Genomic DNA, 19,971 nt, shown 5'->3' with positions numbered 1-19,971 from the left:
TGCTGCCTCCTACAAAATGTATTTTCTCTATCACTCCCAATGGATCATGATGTATAGCTAATTATTTTATTTCTTTACCACTCACTTTTAAGTCAGTATGGTTTTTGTCCTAACTAGTTCACCAAAGTGGTTCTCAATAGTGACCTTTGAGCCTTTTTTATTCTGCACACTTTTTTGTTTGTTTGTTTTTCCTTTTTGTGGAGAACAGGGTCTCATTGTCTTGCCCAGGCTGGTCTCCGACTCCCGGGCTCAAGCTATCCTCCTGCTCCTGCCTCCCCTAAGTACTGGGATTACAGATGTGAGCTACCGCACCTGGCCCTCATATGTTTTGATGTTGCATTTGACAATGCAGTCTTCGTTGTGGAATCCTTTTGTCCCTTATCTTTCTGATAATCATGGATTTATATTCTACCCTTTTCTTCTTTGACCATGTCATCTCACTTTACTTCCCTAAGGTCTCAGCTTCCCCTCTCTGTTTTATCCTGCTGCTGCTTCTCCACATTCTCTGACCCCCTAACCCCCACCCCTTGGAGTTCTGATCTGTTCCCATAGCTTCAACTCTTCTGTGTGTTGAGGACTCCCAGATTCTTCATTTTAGCCCTGACCGTTGTCCCCTAAGTAGTTGCCTTTAGAATATTCCCACTTGACTCGCCCATTGTCCTCTCTTTAAACTAAAGCCATTACTTTTGCCCGGCACTCAGCTTTTGTTTTCCAATTTTCTGTTGGTGTTGCCTCATTTCTCACAGCCACATGGTTTAGAACCTTGAGTTCCTCTCTGCCACTTTCCTATCCCCTCCTCTCTTCATCTCTCCTCTGTGGTCCAGTCGGTCAACAAGCCCTTTCTAGGCTCCTGTTCAAACATTTCAGTAGCCTTCTCTCAGCAGGATAATATCGATTGCAGTCTATTCCAGATCAGTTTTCAAGATGTATCTCCCACCATTCCTCCGTAAGATCTCTCTATGCAACATCAATATCCTATGCAATTCTCTCAAACACACCTTGCGTTTGTTTTCCTTCCTTTTGCCATTGCTGATATCATTTCCCTTTCTTGGAGTGCTCTGCCGTGTTTTATTTTCAGCTTTTTTATTATGAAATATTAATACTTAAAGATAAATGGATAAAATACAAATGTACAGCTTAATGACTTACTGTAAAGCAACCGCCCACGTCAAGATACAGAACACTGTCAGGATCCAGAAGCTTCTCCCCACCACCGTACTCTTAACACTGTATGTCTCTTTCCCTTCTTTGCCTGTTTTATTTTAAGCTTAATACAAATGGAATCCTATAGTATTTATTCTTTGCTTTCGCACTTCTTTTGCTCATTGTTTGTACAAGTCATCTGTGTTGTTGCAGTAGTTCAGATATGTTTACTGTTGTATAGTATTTCATTGTTGAACGCATACCATCTGTAGTAATGTCGATGAACATTTGGGTTATTTTAAATTCAGGGCTTTTATAAAGCATGCCGTTGTGAACATCCTTGAACTTGCCTCCTGATAGGCATGTATATGCATTTTGTATTGGGTATATACCTGGGAATGAATCGTAGGATAGATGTCTCTTCCACTTTAATAGTGACATGCCGTTTTCCATAGTGATTGTGTAAACAAACAGTCCTACCAACAATATATGAAATTTAGTTTTTCTACATTGCCATCATAACTTGAAGTCTTTTTAAATTTCAGCCATTTTGATGGCTATGTAATATCTCATTGTGGTTTTAATTTGCATGTCCTTGATCACTAGTAAGTTTGAACATCTTTTCATAAGTTTATTGATTATGTGGCTTAACCTCCTTTGTGGCACACCTATTCAAGTCTCACACATTTTTCTACTGGGTTGCCTTTTTCTTATTCTTATATAGGAGTTTTATGTATTTTGGAATATGAGCTCTTTGTAGGTAGTGTATTGCATGTGTCTTCTCCCATGCTGTGGCTTGCCTTTTCACTCTATTAAATTTTGTTACTTTAATGCCATTTTATCAATGTTTTCTTCTATGGTTAGTGCTGCTTCTGACTTCTTTTTTATTGTTTTTGTTTGTTTGTTTGTTTGTTTTTGAGACGGAGTCTCGTTCTATTCCCCAGGCTGGAGTGCAATGGCACGATCTCGGCTCACTGCAACCCCTGCCTCCTGAGTTCAAGCGATTCTCATGCCTCAGCCTCCTGGGTATCTGGGACTACAAGCGCGTGCCACCATGCCCAGCTAATTTTTGTATTGTTAGTAGAGATGGGGTTTCACTGTGTTAGCCAGGATGGTCTTGATCTTCTGACCTCATGATCCGCCTGCCAGAGCCTCCCAAAGTACTGGGATTACAGGTGTGAGCCTCCGTACCTGGCCTTCTGACTTCTTTTTTAAAATCTCTTTATAACACAAGGTCATGAAGATATTCTCCTTTATTATCTAATGAGAGATATATTATTTTGCCTTTGATATTTGGGTCTTAAATTAGAGTACAGTAGAATTGGGTTTCATTTTTTTCCCATATAGATATCAAATTGCCCTATCACAATTCATTGAAAAGCCTTGTCTTTTTCTCAGTGCTCTGCAATGCCATCTTTATAAATTAAATATTCATATATGCATGGCTATGTTGTAGGGTTCTCCATTCCATGCCTTTGGTCTATTTATCTATCTTTGAGCCAGTAAAACATTTTAATTACTATAGCTTTAAAATAAATGTTGATGTATGGTAGATTGTCTTGTCTTTTCTCAAGTGTCTGTACTAGTTTTGTTCTTTTGCATTTCCGTATACATTTCAGAATTAGCTTGTCAAGTTACACACACACACACACACACACACACACACACACCACACACACACACACACACACACAGAGTGTGGATTTTGAATGGGACCTTACTGAATCTATAGACCTCTACTGTAATGACTCTTCCAATCCATGAGCGTCATATATCCCTCCATTTACTTAAAAACCTTCTTCAGCTTATCTTAGAAGTACTTTATATTAAATAAGTATATTACAGTTTCTCCATAGAGATCTTGTATCTCTTTATTAGATTACACCTTGGGTATTTCATATTTCTTGATGCTATTGTAAATGGCATCTTTTAAAATTTTTCATTTCTGTGCATGATATAGAAATATAGTTAATTTTTATATATTTCTTATTTTGTCTGCACTGGCTGGGACCTTCCCTACAGTGTTGAATAAAGGTAGAGTACTGATCATAGGCCATCCTTGTGTTATATCCAGTCTCAAAAGAAAAGCACTTTTTTGTTTAAACATTTTATGATTCAGTGTGATTGTTGGTATAGGTTTCTTCAGATAGCCTTTATCATATTAATTTTTTTTCTGTTTCTAGTTTGCTAAAAGTTTTATAGTGTTGAATTATATCAAAGACTTTTTTAAATTAAAGCACTATTTATAGCTTTATTTAAGGTGAATTTTTCTTTTTGTTGTTGTTGTTGGTTTTTTTAGAGACAGCGTCTTGCTTTGTCATCCAGGTGGGAGTACAGTGCCACAGTCAGAGCTCATTGCAGCTTTAAATTCCTGGGCTCAAGGGATTCTCCCACCTCAGTATCCCAGGTAGCTAGGACCATATAGGTGTGTGCCACCATGCCTGGCTAATTTGTTTATTTTTCGTAGGGATGGGGTCTTGCTGTGTTACCCAGGCTGGTCTAGAACTCCTGGCCTCAAATGATTCTCCCACCTCAGCCTGACTGGGAGCTACGGCTTGCTGCTGCCCAGCATTGTAAGAGAGTATCATATCATATATCGCTAGCTTGGGAAAAAGATGAAAATTCAAAATTGGAAGTACTGTTTCTACTGAATACATATCACTTTCATACCATCATAAAGTAGAAAAGTCCTTAAGTTGAACTCTATAAGCAGGGGACTGTCTGTTTAGAGTTGTAAGGAATGAGTGAGTGATTCAGTGTAACAAATTTAGGACAGAACTTGGTACATAGTAAGCACCATGTACATGTTCTTAGCATCTTGTACTGTATCATTTCATCCCTAGCAAATCTGTATGAGGTAAGTACTAATATTATTTCTATTTTACAGTTAATAGTTAGACTAAGAGAACTGAATTATTTACCCACAATTATAAAACTAGCAAGTGGCAGAGCTGGAGTTTATATTAGTATGTCTGAAATGCTAGGCCAATGTGTTTAAAACTTTTTACAGTTCTACATACATTGTGATCCAGTACTCCACTGCACACTTGCACATCACAGACACACAAATGCACACACTTTAATTGAAACTGAAGTTTCACGGAATTTTACCCTTTCTCGGTACATATGATGCACTTTGATATTTTTCATTTCATTTTTTTCCAAACATGATGCTGTGGGTTATGACTTGTAATTTGGAAAACATTGCACCAAGCCATACCATTTGTTCATTTATTGATCATTCATTCATTCAACAAATTGTGTATCTTCTCTATAGCATTCATTGTGCCAGATTTTACTGTTAACATCTTTAATCAAAACCTACCTGCAGCGGAACCTTGGTTAGGTGTAACTGAGAAGTCCTGCAGCTGTTGTAAAACAAGACCCCAAATTGTACAGTTCTTGTCAGATCGATGACTAGATTCCTTTATAAATCTCTTTATCCTTGTTTATTTTTTGTTCTTGCTAAATGATGTGGAGATGGGCATATCCATGTATTTCAGCAGACACATGTCAATGGTGCTCTGAAGAGATGTTGCTAGGGCTCTGTAGCTGGTTCAGATTGTTACTAATATTCTAGGCCAACCATATCAGCAGCCTTATTTATCATTTTATTTCCTTTGAATTTGACATTTTTGCCTCTGAAAATATGTGTCCACAGAGACCCTAACTGAGCTCTGAATCTGCTCTTATTTATCAGCAGGAGTTTAAGAAATGCAATTTAATATGATAGTTCTTTTACCTGTGCTAGAATAATCTCTGACTTAAAAAACTCTTGCCAGGTGCAGTTGTGCATGCCTGTAGTCCCAGCTACTCGAGAGGCGAGGCGTGAGGGTCATTTGAGGTCAGGCGTTCAAGGCTGCAGAGTGGTATGACTGCAACTGTGAATAGCCACTGCACTCCAGCCTAGGCGACATAATGAACCCTGTATCCAAAAAAAAAAACAAAAAACACTTTACATTGAACCTAAGGTTTGAAAGTCTATAGCAAAGACCAAGCATGTTACCTTTTTTCTAATAATGTTTGTGTTTAGTTATGGTAACCAGCAATATATAGAATATTTTGCAGGAATAAAATTGTGGGCAGATCATGACTTTTACATACAAAGGGGTAAAACATAGCCTGATATTATATTTGTGGCTACTTCTGTGCAGCTCTTCTTGATAGTCTTGCTGAAACTTAGTGAACTATATCAGCTCTTTTAGAAAGGAATTAGATTCTTCTCAGAGGAAACCCAAGTTGGAGAGGAGTTTTCCAGCACCAAATTTAAGACATGACTTTATATGCCAATTGTTTCTTTGTCTATACCCACTCTTCCACCTTCAGTTGTCTAACTGGTAGTTGTGCTTCAGAATTAACTTCCTCTAGGAAATCTGTCATTACTTTCCCCTGCCACCAGGCTGACTGGTGCTAATAACATTTTTTTAAGTTTTTTGTTTTTATTTATTTATTTATTTTTTTGAGACAGAGTCTCACTCTGTCACCCAGGCTGGAGTGCAGTGGTGCAATCTTGGCTCACTGCAACCTCTGCCTCCTGGGTTCAAGCAATTTTTCTGCCCCAGCCTCCCGAGTAGCTGGGATTACAGGCGCATACCACCATGCCTGGCTGATTTTTGTATTTTTAGTAGAGACAGGGTTTCACCATAATGGCCAAGCTGGTCTGGAAATCCTGACCTCAAGTAATCTACCTACCTCGGCCTCCCAAAGTGTTGGGATTACAGGTGTGAACCACCGTGTCCCACCGATTTTTTTGTCTTTTAGATTAAAAAAAGAAAAACTTATTATTAAGCAACAATTTTGTCTAACACTTATACTTTGCAAAGCTACTTTATTCTATTACAGACTATGAGGAAGCTAGAGCTCTGTGTCATTTATGGGTAATCTATTGCCTTATTGATTCTCAAACAGTTGTTTTTGTTTGTTTTGTTTTTAGAAATGGGATCTCATTCCGCCGCCCCGTAGGCTGGAGTGCAGTGGCATGATCACAGCTCACTGCATCTTCGACCACCTGGGCTCAGGTGATACTCCTACCTCAGCCTCCTCCTGGGTAGCTGGTACTATAGGCGCACCACCACGTCTGGCTAATTTTTTGTATTTTTTGTAGAGACAGGGTTTTGCCAGGTTGCCCAGGCTGGTCTTGAATTCCTGGGCTCAAGTGATCCACCCACTTTGGCCTCCCAAAGTGCTGGGATCACAGGCATGAGCCACTGTGCCCGGTCTCACAGCAGCTCTTTTAAAAAATTAATATAATTTAATATAATATAATATTATCCACATTCTATAGAAGAGAAACAGAGGTACATCTAAGTGCTCACTCTTCCAAAGTGCTGGGACTACGGTGCTCAGCCTGTCATTTTCTTTTCTATCCACAAGTTGAGGCTTACCTTGCCATGGGCTCTGAGATCAACTCTACATTGCCACCCAAGCCTGTCCCCTTGATTGCAGTGTATGTCTGTTCACCTAATCCCAGTCTCATCAATTAAAGTTTAAAGTTTGTTAAAAATTGTCTTGGGGGCAAGCACAGTGACTCCTGCCTGTAATCCCAGCACTGTGGGAGGCTGAGGCGGGTGGATCATCTGAGGTCAGGAGTTTGAGACCAGCCTGGCCAACATGGTGAAACCCTGTCTCTACTAAAAATACAAAAATTAGCCGGGCATGGTGGCACACACCTGTAATCTCAGCTACTTGGGAGGCTGAGGCAGGAGAATCACTTGAACCTGGGAGGCGGAGGTTGCAGTGAGCCGGGATTGGGCCATTGCACTCCAGCCTGGGCGACAAGAGCGAAACTCCGTCTCAAAAAAGATAAAAGACAAAACCAATTGAATAACTATTTCCAGGATGCTAATGGTTAAGTCAGATTAGAGAAAGGACTTCAGTGTTTTGCCAGAAGGCCACGTTCTGTTTAATACTGTTTTAAGGATAGAAATGAAAATAATGTAACACCGACCACACATGTAGACAAGAAGGAGATGGAAGAAATAATATACTAGGTGGCAGGACCCAGATCCCCAAATATTTCAATAGACCAGAATGACATGCAGAATTTATTATATAAAGGTAAAATGGATCAAGGGCAAATGTAAAGTCCTACCCTTGGGTTCACCATTCTGCTTCCCAAGAATGGAATAAGAAAGATACTGGTTAATGGTATGTGTGGCAAATACTTCAGGTTTTAGGTGCCTGTGAAACAGATGTGAATTAAATATGTGTGTGGTTGAGTAGGAGGTGGCAGGGAGGATTGAAAATACAGCAGTCTTAGAATTGGAAGATCTTGAATTGCAATTTCAGCTCCACTCCTGATTGGTTGTGTAACCAAGATTATTTACTCTTTCAGCACCAGTTTTTCCCATTATAAAATGTGTGGCATGCCACAGAGATTCAGTCATTGTAAAATGTATGTACTTACTGGTGTTGCCAGCTGCAGAAACATAGAAGCAAAATTAATTCAGTCTTAAATGATATTAAGAAAAATCATTCAGTTCTGGATACTTTGTTTTAAGAGAGATTTTGATACTATATAATTCATTAAGACTAAGAAATGAGAAGGAAAAAAATCACAGTTGGACACTCCATTATTATTATTATTATTTTCTTTTTTGACGGAGTCTCGTTCTGTCGCCCAGGCTGGAGTTCAGTGGCGCAATCTTGGCTCACTGCAACCTCTGTGTTCCGGGTTCAAGTGATTCTCCTGCCTCAGCCTCCCGAGTCGCTGGGATTACAGGCATGTGCCACCATGCCCGGCTAATTTTTTGTATTTTTAGTAGAGATGGGGTTTCGCCATGTTGGCCAGGCAGGTCTCAAACTCCTGACCTCAGGTGATCTACCCTCCTTGGCCTCCCAAAGTGCTGGGATTACAGGTGTGAGCCACTACACCCAGCCTGAAAACTCCATTATTATCTTTAAATCTCTAAATGGTTTATATATGAGCTAGGTTAGATTGTACATTTATTTTTTACCCGTGAACACATTATTCAGGGCAGTGGGGGAAGCTTCAGGTTTGGCTCCATATAAAGAAAAGCCTTTGAACCATTATAACTGTCTAAAAGTAGAATGAATGGAATGAAGTACCTTATTGAGTCACTAGAGATGTGCAAGTAAGAGTATGGGGCAACTCTTTGTCTTGGAACATTGTGGAGGGAATTCATGCCTCAGGTAAACATCTGTTCAGGGCAATTTCTAAGGCCTTTTCTAACTCTTAAGATTCCAGATTCAGTAATATAGGAATAATACGTCTCGAAGTTACTGTGGTGAATAGTGTATGTAAAAACTTCTTGCACATTGCATGGTACACAGTTGGTGCTCATTGACTGTTTTTTGCCTTATCTATAAGATAAGAATAACCCTTGCTTTGGCCTGGTACCAGCAAGATAATGCATGTAAACATGCTATAAATACGCTTCAAATCCTTTGCAATAGGAGGTGCAGAAATCTGTATCTGACATCTGGCCAGGCACGATTAGGGGCATTTGCTTCAGTTTGTTCATTTACAAAGGGGGACCCTGGCTTTTTTGGTTGTTTGGTTGGTTGGGTGGTTGGTTGGTTGGTTTTCAGTGGGGAGGGGACTGACTTACCTGCATGTAGAATGTGTAGATTTACCTTGCTGTGGCCAAAGAATGTAATGGTTAGGAACATAGACTTTTGAGGCTTCCAGCCTTCCCTAACTAGCTGGATGACTATTAGGGAGTGATAGCACCTCATGGGCCTCCATTTCCTCATCTGTAAAATGTTGAGGGCACCTCGTTTAGGAATAATTGTGATTATTCAGCACAGTAACGTATGTTAAGTGCTTGGCCAGAGCATAGCACCTAAGTGGTCAGTTAACAATAGCTGATTCTGTTGTTATTTTTCACATACTGGGAGAGAAGTTTTCTAAATGCTTCTTTGAAGGGCTACTAGATTGATCTGGAGAGAGCCTTTCTTTTGTACCATTGAGAAACTCCCTTTTGAATTAGTTCCTCACCCATGGCATAGACCATTTTTTGAAGAAACAGAACATGGCAGGCAGTAAGAATAGCTGTAGCCAGACAGAGAAGCAGTCCTAGGACTCCAGGCTCCTTAAAGAAATATGGCCCTTTAGTCTTTGATCTCAGTGTGGCCTTTAAAAACTATCATGAGAAAAGCAAGCAGTGTTACGAGACAGGAGCAGGTTCTTAACAGGTCTATATTTGATTGTCATTCTGTGGGTTCTTTGCTCTGGCTCCAGATGCTGCACAGAATGCCATAGGAATGCTTTATGAAGAGGTTATTGAACTCCAGTTCTGATATTGGTGGTTCAGGGTCAGCCACTTTCTAGGTGGACAAATTGTTTAACCATTTTGGAGCTTCCACTTAATCATTTACAAAAGGGTGATAACAATTGTACTCACCTATGTATGGGGTTTTGAGGATTACATGAGTCAGTGAAGTAAAGCCTACCTAGTTGTGGTGGGTGTTCAGTGAAGTCATATCAGTGAAGAAAGGAAGATGTGTCCTTGTGGATATATTCATTATAACTGTTTTTAAGTCTATTCTAATAAGGCTCTGGTTTAAATTATAGTCATATCTAAAAGAACACTGAAGGTTTTAAAATTAGAAAATTTAGCTTCTTCCATAGCCAATCATGGTTTCCCAACAGTGTTCCATGTTCCATTTCCAGGCCTTTTCAGCACTCTAGGAAATCCCATCTCAAACATAGTGGGTGCTATTTTTATGCTATTCATTTTGCCTGTTTGGCCTTACCTGTTTTAATTTTTAAAATTTGCTATTGTAACTTTTCTGTAGTGTTTACCTTGAGCTTTCTTTGTGTTTTCAAAAGGAAAATAAAAGGAATACTGATCACACCAGGGCCATTTTTATAGGGTATCTTTTTTTTTCTTAATAGGGCTTTTTGTATTTTGTTTGTTTTGCAAACAACAGAAACTCACTTAAGTTAGCTTAAGAAAGAAAAGAAGGAGGATTGGCCGGGCGTGGTGGCCCACTCCTGTCATCTCAGAACTTTGGGAGGCCGAGGTGGGTGGATCACGAGGTCAGGAGTTCAAGACCAGCCTGGCCAACATGGTGAAACCCCATCTCTACTGAAAATACAAAAATTAGCCAGGCATGGTGGCATGTTCCTGTAATCCCAGCTACTCGGGAGGCTGAGGCAGGATGATTACTTGAACCGGGACCTGGGAGGCAGAGGTTGCAGTGAGCCAAGATCGCGTTACTGCACTCCAGCCTGGGCTACAGAGTGAGACTCCATCTCAAAAAAAGAAAAAAGGAGGATTGTATTACAATAACATGGTTATGTCAATTTGTCACTGTGCTGTTTTCTCAAAGGAAGTGTATCCAAGCCTTAGAAAAGTCTGTAACCAAGAACTGTAGAGTCCTCAAGAACCTAGGCAGTCTTTCCGTATCTGTCGTTCTCCATTTCCCTGGTTGTATAATCTCATGTATGTACTTGTCTGTGAGTACCTGCTGTTTGCCAGCTGACTTGAGACAAGTCTTAATATTGCCTGTTTCCCTGTTTGCAAAAAAAAAAAAAGGTATATTAGTTTCCTGTGCTGCTGTAACAAATTACCACAAACTCAGTGCCTGAAAACAACAAAAATTTACTCTCTTACTGGAAGAGAAGCCATAAATCCAAAATCAGGCCGGGCGTGGTGGCTCACACCTCTAATCCCAGCACTTTGGGAGGCCAAGGTGTGCAGATCACTTGAGGTCAGGAATTCAAGACCAGCCTGGCCAAGATGGTAAAACCCCTTCTCTACTAAAAATACAAAAATTAGCAGGGCATGGTGGCAGGCACCTGTAATCCCAGCTACTTGAGAGGCTGAGGCAGGAGAATTGCTTGAACCTAAGAGGCGGAGGTTGCAGTGAACCGAGATTGAACCACTGCACTCCAGCCTGGGTGACAGAGCAAGACTCCCTTTCAAAAAAAAAAAAATCAGTATCCCTGGGCTGAAATGAAAGTGTTTGCAGAGCCACACTCCTTTCAGAAGCTCTAGGGGAGAATCGGTTCCTTGTCTCTTCCAACTTCTGGTGACTGCCGTCATTCCTTGGTTGGTGGCCAGTTTCTGCCTCTGTCTTCGTATCACCTTCTCTTCTGCATGTTATGTGTTTCTTCTTCTCTACTATCTTTATCAGATCTCCCTCTGCCTCTGTCTTACGAAGACACTTGTGATTGTATTTCGGGCCCACCCATATAATTCAGAATAACCCCCTACCGCAAGATTCTTAATTTAATCACATCTACAAATACCCTTTTTCCTTTATAAGGTAGCATTTTACAGGTTCCAAGGATTAGGACCTGATATCTATGGGTCGCAGTTATTCTGCTTACTATAGATGGCAATCATAAAGACTCATCTCAAAGTTGGCATATATTAAGGGCTCCAGAAATGCAAGCCGCCTCCTTTCTCTGCATCCCTCCTGTATGTACTACCATGACCCTCTGTTAACATTGCCTTCGAAAGCTTTTCCTTTCAGGAATGTCATTATCACATTAAATGTGTACCTGCTGGGGTAATAATAATGAAAATAATAGCTGACAGTTATCAAATGTCTATTATAGCCCACACACTGCAATGAGAACTTTATCCATGGGATATAGGTATTATTATAATCACCATTTAACAGATGAGAGAAATTAGAAAAGTAAAGAAGGTCAATTTTTCCCTAGTTCACCCAGCTAGTTTCAGAGCTAGGGTTCAAATTAGAATCTCTCTAATTATAAGTGGTCTCTAATTCATGGTTTAATGATGTGCCTTTGTTTTTGTTTATTTGTTTTTTAAGAGATATGGTCTTGCCGTCGCTCAGGCTGGAATGCAGTGGTGCAATCATAGCTCACTGTAGCCTCAAACTCCTAGGCTCAAGCAGTCCTCCTGCTTCAGCCTCCTCAGTAGCTGAGACTACAGGTGTGTGCCATCACGCCTGGCTCTATAATGATGTTCTTGATTATTATACCTTCCCTCTTACTCAGGAGTGAGGTTGAAATATCTGATTTCTTGTCTTGGCCTCTGATCGGAACCTTCCCTGGTGATTTCTTGTACCTGCTGGCATAGCTTCACATCACAGTTCACAGGGTGGTTTTTTGTCGTGTGCCTGCTCTTTAGCAGTTGCTTGGTCCTGAGTAAATGCAGTTTAAAGGAAGAGGAAGTGAAGAGCTATATTCTATCCTGAATTTCCTCCTCGAGTAACTTGTTTGTTGCTCGTCAGTGAGTTCCATGACTCTGGGGATCATGATGATTTATTTATGTCCTAGCACAGGGCCTGGACACAGAATAGATACTCTGCTAGAGTGTAAGCTTCACCAGGGGCTTCTGTTCACTGCTGTATTTGTGCCTTACAGCAGTTCCCAGGATAGAAGAGTTGCACAGTAAATATTTATTGGCTGGATGTCTGGCTGACCGGCTTAGCTCGGTATGGTTAGAACTCAATTACAGCTGTCATTTATTGGCTGTATATCATGTGTTAGGCCCTTACATATATGGTAAGTAATCCTTACCATGCTCCTACAGGGTAGAATTGATGGGTTATAGATGAGCAGGGTAAGGGTGATAGAGGAGTCGAAGATTCTTTCTAGGTTTCAGTCTTAGATACTGATCCAAGTGTTGATGAAACCCAGGGGGAAGAGTTTAGGTAGACTGTGTTGTGGTATCTGCAACCACAGATACAGGGACTACTCTTGGGACAAGGATCTGAAGATGGGCCCCCTGTTTGCCCTTTAGCCTGGAGATAGTGGTGGTCTTAATCTACCCAGAGCAGAGTTGCTCACTTTAGGAACTGTAGGCTTAAAGCCATTATTTCCACTGTGTTCTAACTTGAACATGATCAGTTTCTGTTTCAGATGATCGGGCTGAACAACGAACCTGTCTCATTTGTGGGGACCGCGCTACAGGCTTGCACTATGGGATCATCTCCTGTGAGGGCTGCAAAGGGTTTTTCAAGCGGAGCATTTGCAACAAACGGGTATATCGATGCAGTCGTGACAAGAACTGTGTCATGTCTCGGAAGCAGAGGAACAGGTGCCAGTACTGCCGCCTGCTCAAATGCCTCCAGATGGGGATGAACCGGAAGGGTGAGTGGTGCTCATGGCTCTGATGGCCCATCCTTCATTCAAAACTTTACCTTTAGTGTCAGCTGTTTAGTTACATATTCCTCAAGCTTGCACTACATATCAGGCCTTATAGTTTGTACTCATAACCAAAAATGAACCATTCTTGCCTATAAGACCTTCCTAAACTAGATGGGGGGGAAGAAAACTACTGAGATGTTAAGGTGGGAATGAGTGCACAAGCCCTGTGTGACCAAGAACCCACTTAACAATCAGGTCTTAACTGGGATTAATATACTTCACTAGTTATTTCAGGAATGATGACAGAAGTAGAAATTTTTGGATGAAAAGGCATGAGGTAGGAGATTGCTGAATGCGGTATCATTTTGTTTGCTAGAACCATGGTGTACTCAGAGGCTAGGCATGCTCAGAAGTCTGTGTCTAGGTTGGTGAGGAGTTTGGAATTTATTGGGAAGCTTTCCAAGAGCCATTAGCCTGAGATAATATGAACAAACTGACGTTCTAGTAGGATGAATATGAAGGGCTGTTTTGGAGGATGAATTGGGGCAGGGGAAACAGAAAAGCCACCTAGAAAGTTTTTAGTAGAGTCTAGAAGGAAATCTGAAGGATCTGAAGGAACGGGGGAAATAATGGCACACAGAGATGTTGAAGAAACTCATCTGATAGGAGTTGGTGACATACTGACTATTGAGCAGCACCAGAAGTTGAAATCGAGGATGTGGATTAAGAGTAATGACCTTACCAGGGAGAAAAAAACGAAAAAAAAAAAAAAAAAAAAAGTCAAGCTAAAAAGCAGGGTGATTTCTCTATAGGACCCTCTGAAAAGAAAAGAAAAGAAAAAGGGTGGGGCAAAATGTTGGCCTTGGCAGTACTGAGTTTGAGATACCTGAGAAGGACGCATAAAGATGTCCACCAAGGAAGGTGGTTATATAGGATTGGAACTGACATGAAAAGTCCTGCCTGCAAACAGGCTTCATGGAGCTGTTGGCACAGAGGTGGTAGTAAAAGTCTAGTCCATAGGTGAAATCACCCACAGAGAGAGCTTAGATACAGAAGAGAGAAGGGCCGGTGTCAGAAGCCTAGAGTGGTATTCCCATGGAGAGTGGAGAGTAGAATAGAGCAGTGTCATTCAGCAGAAAGAAGAGAGGCTCTAGAGGCAAACAGACTAGCTTTTAGCTCTGTGACCTTAGGAAGTTTGCTTTATATCTCCAATATTCAATTATCTTACCTTTAAGATGGTATGTTACTTACCCTTCAGAGTTCTCTACAGGATTAAGTATGATAACATATAAAATACCCAGCAAGGTATTAGGGGTTCATAGCAGCAGTGTTCAGGGATGGGGATGTTAGTCAGATATAGTGAACTATTCAAACTGGTTTTATAGCATTATGAATGCAGACATCCAGATATACTCAGACTGGTTTTATTGTGTATGAGATAAGAAGGACCTTTTAAAAACTTGCCCATCATGAAGAAAGGTAAGAGAGATGTGGAAGTGCATTTAGATAAATTTAGGTGGTTTATAATTTATTATAAATTAAAATAAATATTATAATTTATTATAAATTGAGCACTTATTTATGTACCCTCCATATATATATTCTACCACTGAATACATACAACAACCCTGTTCTTAACTATTATCCCCAGTTTACAGATACAGCTTAGGGAGGTAAAATCAGTTAGCAATAGTTTAGGGGTGGTTATGTTGACAGTTAATAGTTAACTAAGTTATAATTTGTTATTAAGCAGAGCTTGTACCTGCTTAATACGGACACGGACAATGTACTGCTTCACATGTCTACCATGTGGCATAGCTGTTTACATGTTGGAATGCCCTGTGTTTACTGGATGATGAATGCCATAGTAGGACATTTGAAGTGTTAACAAGTTTGTCCCCTGCCTGTCTTTCTAACTCATTTCTGAACACTGTGCCTCAGGGATGCCTTACACTGCTGTGCCTGTACTCAGGTTTTTTCCTCTACTTGGAGATCTTTTCCCTTCCCCACTGTCAGTTTTCTCTTATTGAAATCTTTTCCAGCCACCAATACCAAACATGTACTGTCTGAAGAGTCTGTCAACTTCCTGCCCTCACCCTGTTTTGGTTTTGGCCTCCACTTCTCTCATCTCTCTTTGTTGCCCTCACTGTGAGTATCTTATGAAAGCTTAGTTATTATGGGTTGCCTTCTTGACTACTGTCTCTGATGATCATCCTGCTTATTCAGCTGGAGTGTGAGATTCTGAGGCTTCCAGCAAAACTCACCTGTTTTAGGGAAGAAGAAACTTAACCTTATAACCCCTCTGACCATAGTCAGAAGACACACGGAGTATGAGGGACAGGGAGCTAGCTGTCTCCTTAGGACTGTTTGCATGCAGAGCAGGCAGACCCAGTTGCCTGGTGAAGTCTGCGTCAGGGAGAGAAACCCTGCCACCTCCTGGTTGGTGCTGCGAAAGCAGGATTAAAATTGCAGTTGCCATGGGAGTATTTTGGGGGTAAGGAATGTTCTGTATGGACCTGTGGTGGTTGACACATAATTCTGTGCATTTGTCGAAACCCATAGAACTTTACACCACAAAAAAATAAATGTTACTATATGTGAAAATTTGTTTAATCAGCTAGGATGTTTTGGGGGTTACAGGGCAGAGAGAAAGAATGCACACTATGACAAATGAATCTAGCTGGTGTTACAAATGAGTCACATAACCACACTTAAGGGGTTGGAGAAAAAAGGAGCTAACCTTTGAAAAGTATTTTGACTGTATACTGTAAGGCTAAAAACAAAAAGAATTACATACAAACAAAGCACTCTAGTTTGTAAAATTTGTTTCTCTCGAGGTTATGTGTTAGGAATTTTTTCGCTACTTCATTTGTATAATAGAGTAGAATCAGCAAGTAAATATATTGTGGACAATGAGAGTCAGGTTTCTCACATCAGAGAAAGAAAGAAGTTATAAATCAGCAAAGGAGAAGGCCAGAATGAATCTCCTCGTGCTAGATTGGAATCAGTGTATCAATATGTATTCGTGTTTCAGATAGATTTAAAAATACATAGATACCTTGTGTGGGTAGGTGAGTTAGTGTACATATGTATATTTCCAAGCTCTAGCCACTGAGAGGGGCTAGAAGCAGATACCCCAGGAGCAATGAGTACACCCAGCACCCAGATCTTGGCTTCCAAATATCAATGAAAGGAATGAGGACTCATTGGAAAACTGGTTGATTCCAAGGCTGGGGTAGGGGAAATATAAAATGATCCTGGAGCATCTTAAGGGGCCAGCAAGTTAGGAAGTGCTTTCTAAAAAAAGAAAGGAAGCATATCAAAGGGCACAGAAGCCAACCTGAAAGAACTTCTGATGGCCAACGGTGGAACAACTTGAGGAACAATAACTGTAGGATTAGTTTATAACCCAAAGGATAAAAATATCCATGAGTTCATACCGAAAGGAATAAGTGAATAAATAAAGAGAAGTGATCATTCTTCCTTTTAGTGAATTCTGATTAACAAATGTAGAAGGAGGCCAGGCTTAGTGGCTCACACCTGTAATCCCAGCACTTTGGGAGGCCAAGGCAAGAGGATCACTTGAGCCCTGGAGTTCAAGACCAGCCTGGGCAACATAGTGAGACTCCATCTCTAAAAATATAAATGTAGAAGGAATGAGGGAAATAGAAAAATCACCATTAGGGCTGGGCACAGTGGTTCATGCCTGTAATCCCAATACTTTGGGAGGCCGGAGCAGGTGGATTGCTTAAGCTCAGGAGTTCAAGACCAGCCTTGGTATCATGCTGAAACCCCGTCTATACAAAAAAAATACAAAAATTAGCTGGCGCGGTGGCATGTGCCTACAGTCCTGGCTACTCTGGAGGCTAAGGTAAACCTGGGAGACGGAGGTTGCAGTAAGCCAAGATCACGCCATTGTACTCCACCCTGGGCGACAGACCAAAAAAATAAATAAATAAATAAAAATTCACCATTAGAACATCACAGTAATAATTGCGACAAGCAAAACCTACTAATGGATGCTAAATAAGTGGCATCAGTGTCAACAGAAACAGAATATTTGCATAGTCTGCAAATATATAGTAATTACAAAGGGAAAAATAGTAAGTTTATTTAGAGAATTCTGACAGACATAACTTTAGCCAAGTGATCAAGATTAACAGTACCAATAAAACACACCAACATTGTATATACCCCCTGATATGAAACACTGAGAAGGTCACACATATACACACACACAGAGGTAAGTTCACTCAGTCTAATCCTGAGAAAACAAACAAGCCCATGTTGAGGGACATTCTTCAGAATAACTGACATTTGACAAAATACCCATTTGAAAAGTGTCAAAGTCACAAAAAAACAAGGAAAGACTAAGCTGTCACAGATTGGAGAAGACTATGAAGGCATGACAGCTAAATGCAATGTGGGCCCCTGGATTGTGTTCTGGAACAAAAGATATCAGTGAAACAACTGGAGAAATCAAAATAAAGTATGTACTTTGGTTAATAGTATTGTACCAAAGTTAATTTCCTAGTTTTGATGACTAGACATGATTATGTCCATTGTTAAAAGGAGGAGGGTATATGGGAACTCTCCATACTATTTTTGCAACTCTTGTATAAAGTCTAAACTTACCTCAAAATTTAAAAAATTAACTATTAAAAAAATGCAGCTGCCATTTGTGGCTGGGGCTTTTTCACCTATGTGCAAGACAGCTCTCTGTTGTCCTCCATCTTTGGATATGGAACTGAGTATCTTTTCAGACCTGAAAGTTGGCTGGTCAGAAAACTTAGCAAAGCAATGAGGAAGATCTAAAGAAGGGTGGTGAATGGAGACTGGGCCCTGTCTGTCCATCCCCACTACTGCACTAGTATCCCCCATGTATGTTCCTTAGCCATCTTGCAGTCTTCGGGATAAAGTCAGGCTCCTTAAGGTGATTTTCAAGGCCCCTCTGACACTGGCATCAGCCACCTGATCCCTTTCCTTCTCCATTTGGTGTTCCCCACTCACAATCTGCATTCCATCCTAGTTCTTCAAAAACCCAATGATGTTTCCTGTTTTGCACATGTGGTTTCATCTGCCTGGAAGAAGAGGGGGTTTCATCCACCCCTTCTTCTACTCCTGACTTCAAGGTTCAGCGTTTATTTGTAACATCCTCTAAGAAGCCTTCTCTGACACCATCCCCCACCAGATAACCCTCCTGTGCTTCCACAGCTTTTTTGCATGCCTTCTGCCATAACCCTGGTCACCTTGTGTTATCTTTCTCTGTTCACTCATCTGTTTCCCTCATTATTAGACAATGAGCCCCTCAAGGGCCATGATCAAGTCCTACTTTTCTGTTGGTCCCTCAGCAAATAACTCAGTAGTGATAGGATGCTCCCTGGTTAGATGGATTGACTGTGATGGAGGGCCATGGCAGGAAGTGGGATGGGGAAAATATTGTCAGAGGAGAAATGAGGATACAGTCAGCTTCGTGGCGGGTGGTGGGGGTGGGTGTCATGTTAGTTAAGTAACTGTGAAAAAATAAAAAATTTCCTTAACTCTGTGGTCTCATAACTTGCTAACTAGTTCAAAAGTATAAAGGTCAAGGAAAGCTTCTTGGAGGAGGTGATGTTTGCAGAATGGCATCGTGAGGCAGTGATCCTGTGGCATCGCCATATCACTTTACCAGGGTAAAAAGTGCCCCAGGACACAACACAGAGGTCTGCATGAAGCACTGAGAAATCTCAAGGAGGGATAACATTTGAGCAGAATCTTAAAGAAATCAAAGTTCGTGTTCCTTACAAACATTTTTTTTACATTTCTTACATTTTCCTTACGAACTTTTTTTTTTTTTTACATTTTATTATACCAAAAAAATTTGTAGAGACAAGTTTTCAGCATGTTGCCCAGGCAGCTCTTGAACTGAGGATCAAGTTCAGCTGAGCTAAACTGAGCTCAAGCAATCCTCCCGCCTCAGTCTCCCAAAGTGCTGGGATTATAGGCATGAGCATGTGCCCACCAAAAGATTGTTTGTTTTTATATTAAGACTTTAAAATTTTGTTCTGTTTTATTTTTAAATAATTTCAAGCTTACAGAAAAGTTGCAACAGTAGTAAGAATTCCCATATGCCCTTTACCTAAATTCACCAATTGTTAACATTTTGCCACATTTGCTTTATCATGCTATTTGTTTTATTATTTTCCCTCCCCCCTCCCCCTTGCTCTTCTTTCTGTCTCTCTCTTCCACCTTCCCCACTTCCCACAGGTAAGTAAGTGTGTGTGCGCCTGCATGTGCGCACCTTCTTAGCCATTTGAGAGTGAGGCATAGGCAGTGTTCCTCTTATTTCTAGCAATCACAGTACTGTTATCAAAATCAGGAAATTTAACATGACACAGTACTATCTTATTAGCAGATCTTATTCAGTTTTTGCCAGTCATCCCAGTGTCCTTTATAGCAATTTTATTTTTTCTGATCTAGAAGCCACTTCAGGAAATCACATTACATTTAGTTTTTATGTCTTTTCAGTCTCTTTTAATCTGAAATAGTTCGTCAGTCTTTCTTTGTCTTTATTAACATTGTCGATTTTGAAGCAAATAGGTCATGTATTTTGTAGAATATCCCTTAATTTGGGCTTGTCAGTTTCCTCACGAATACATGCAGGTTATGCATTTTTCGCAAGAATGCCATAGAAATGATGTTGTGTCCTTCTTAGACCATAATATCAAGAGCACATGATGTAAGTGTATACCCATTATTGGTGATATTAACTTGAATCACTTGGTTATGATGATGTCACTTAGGGAAGGTGATGT

The 19,971-nt window shown here is 40.5% G+C and overlaps 1 protein-coding gene across 9 annotated transcripts in view; it reads left to right on the top strand.

The window, feature by feature from the left end:
- The window catches only part of NR6A1 (nuclear receptor subfamily 6 group A member 1), a 255,466-nt gene that overhangs the window by 205,058 nt on the left and 30,437 nt on the right, over window positions 1-19,971 (top strand). For 6 of the 9 annotated variants that reach the window (XM_055351888.2, XM_055351887.2, XM_055351892.2 and 3 more), the window contains one exon: window positions 12,938-13,180. In XM_055351888.2, coding sequence (XP_055207863.1) covers window positions 12,938-13,180 — 243 coding nt within the window. The remainder of the gene's footprint in view (window positions 1-12,937; window positions 13,181-19,971) is intronic. The other 3 variants (XM_055351891.2, XM_055351889.2, XM_055351890.2) reach the window with 1 other exon arrangement.

The sequence above is a fragment of the Gorilla gorilla genome, chromosome 13 (genome assembly GCF_029281585.2).
Source record: "Gorilla gorilla gorilla isolate KB3781 chromosome 13, NHGRI_mGorGor1-v2.1_pri, whole genome shotgun sequence".
Taxonomy (NCBI): Eukaryota; Metazoa; Chordata; class Mammalia; order Primates; family Hominidae; genus Gorilla; species Gorilla gorilla.
Note: the sequence above shows the minus strand (reverse complement) of the source record. Positions and strands in the feature narration are given on the sequence as shown.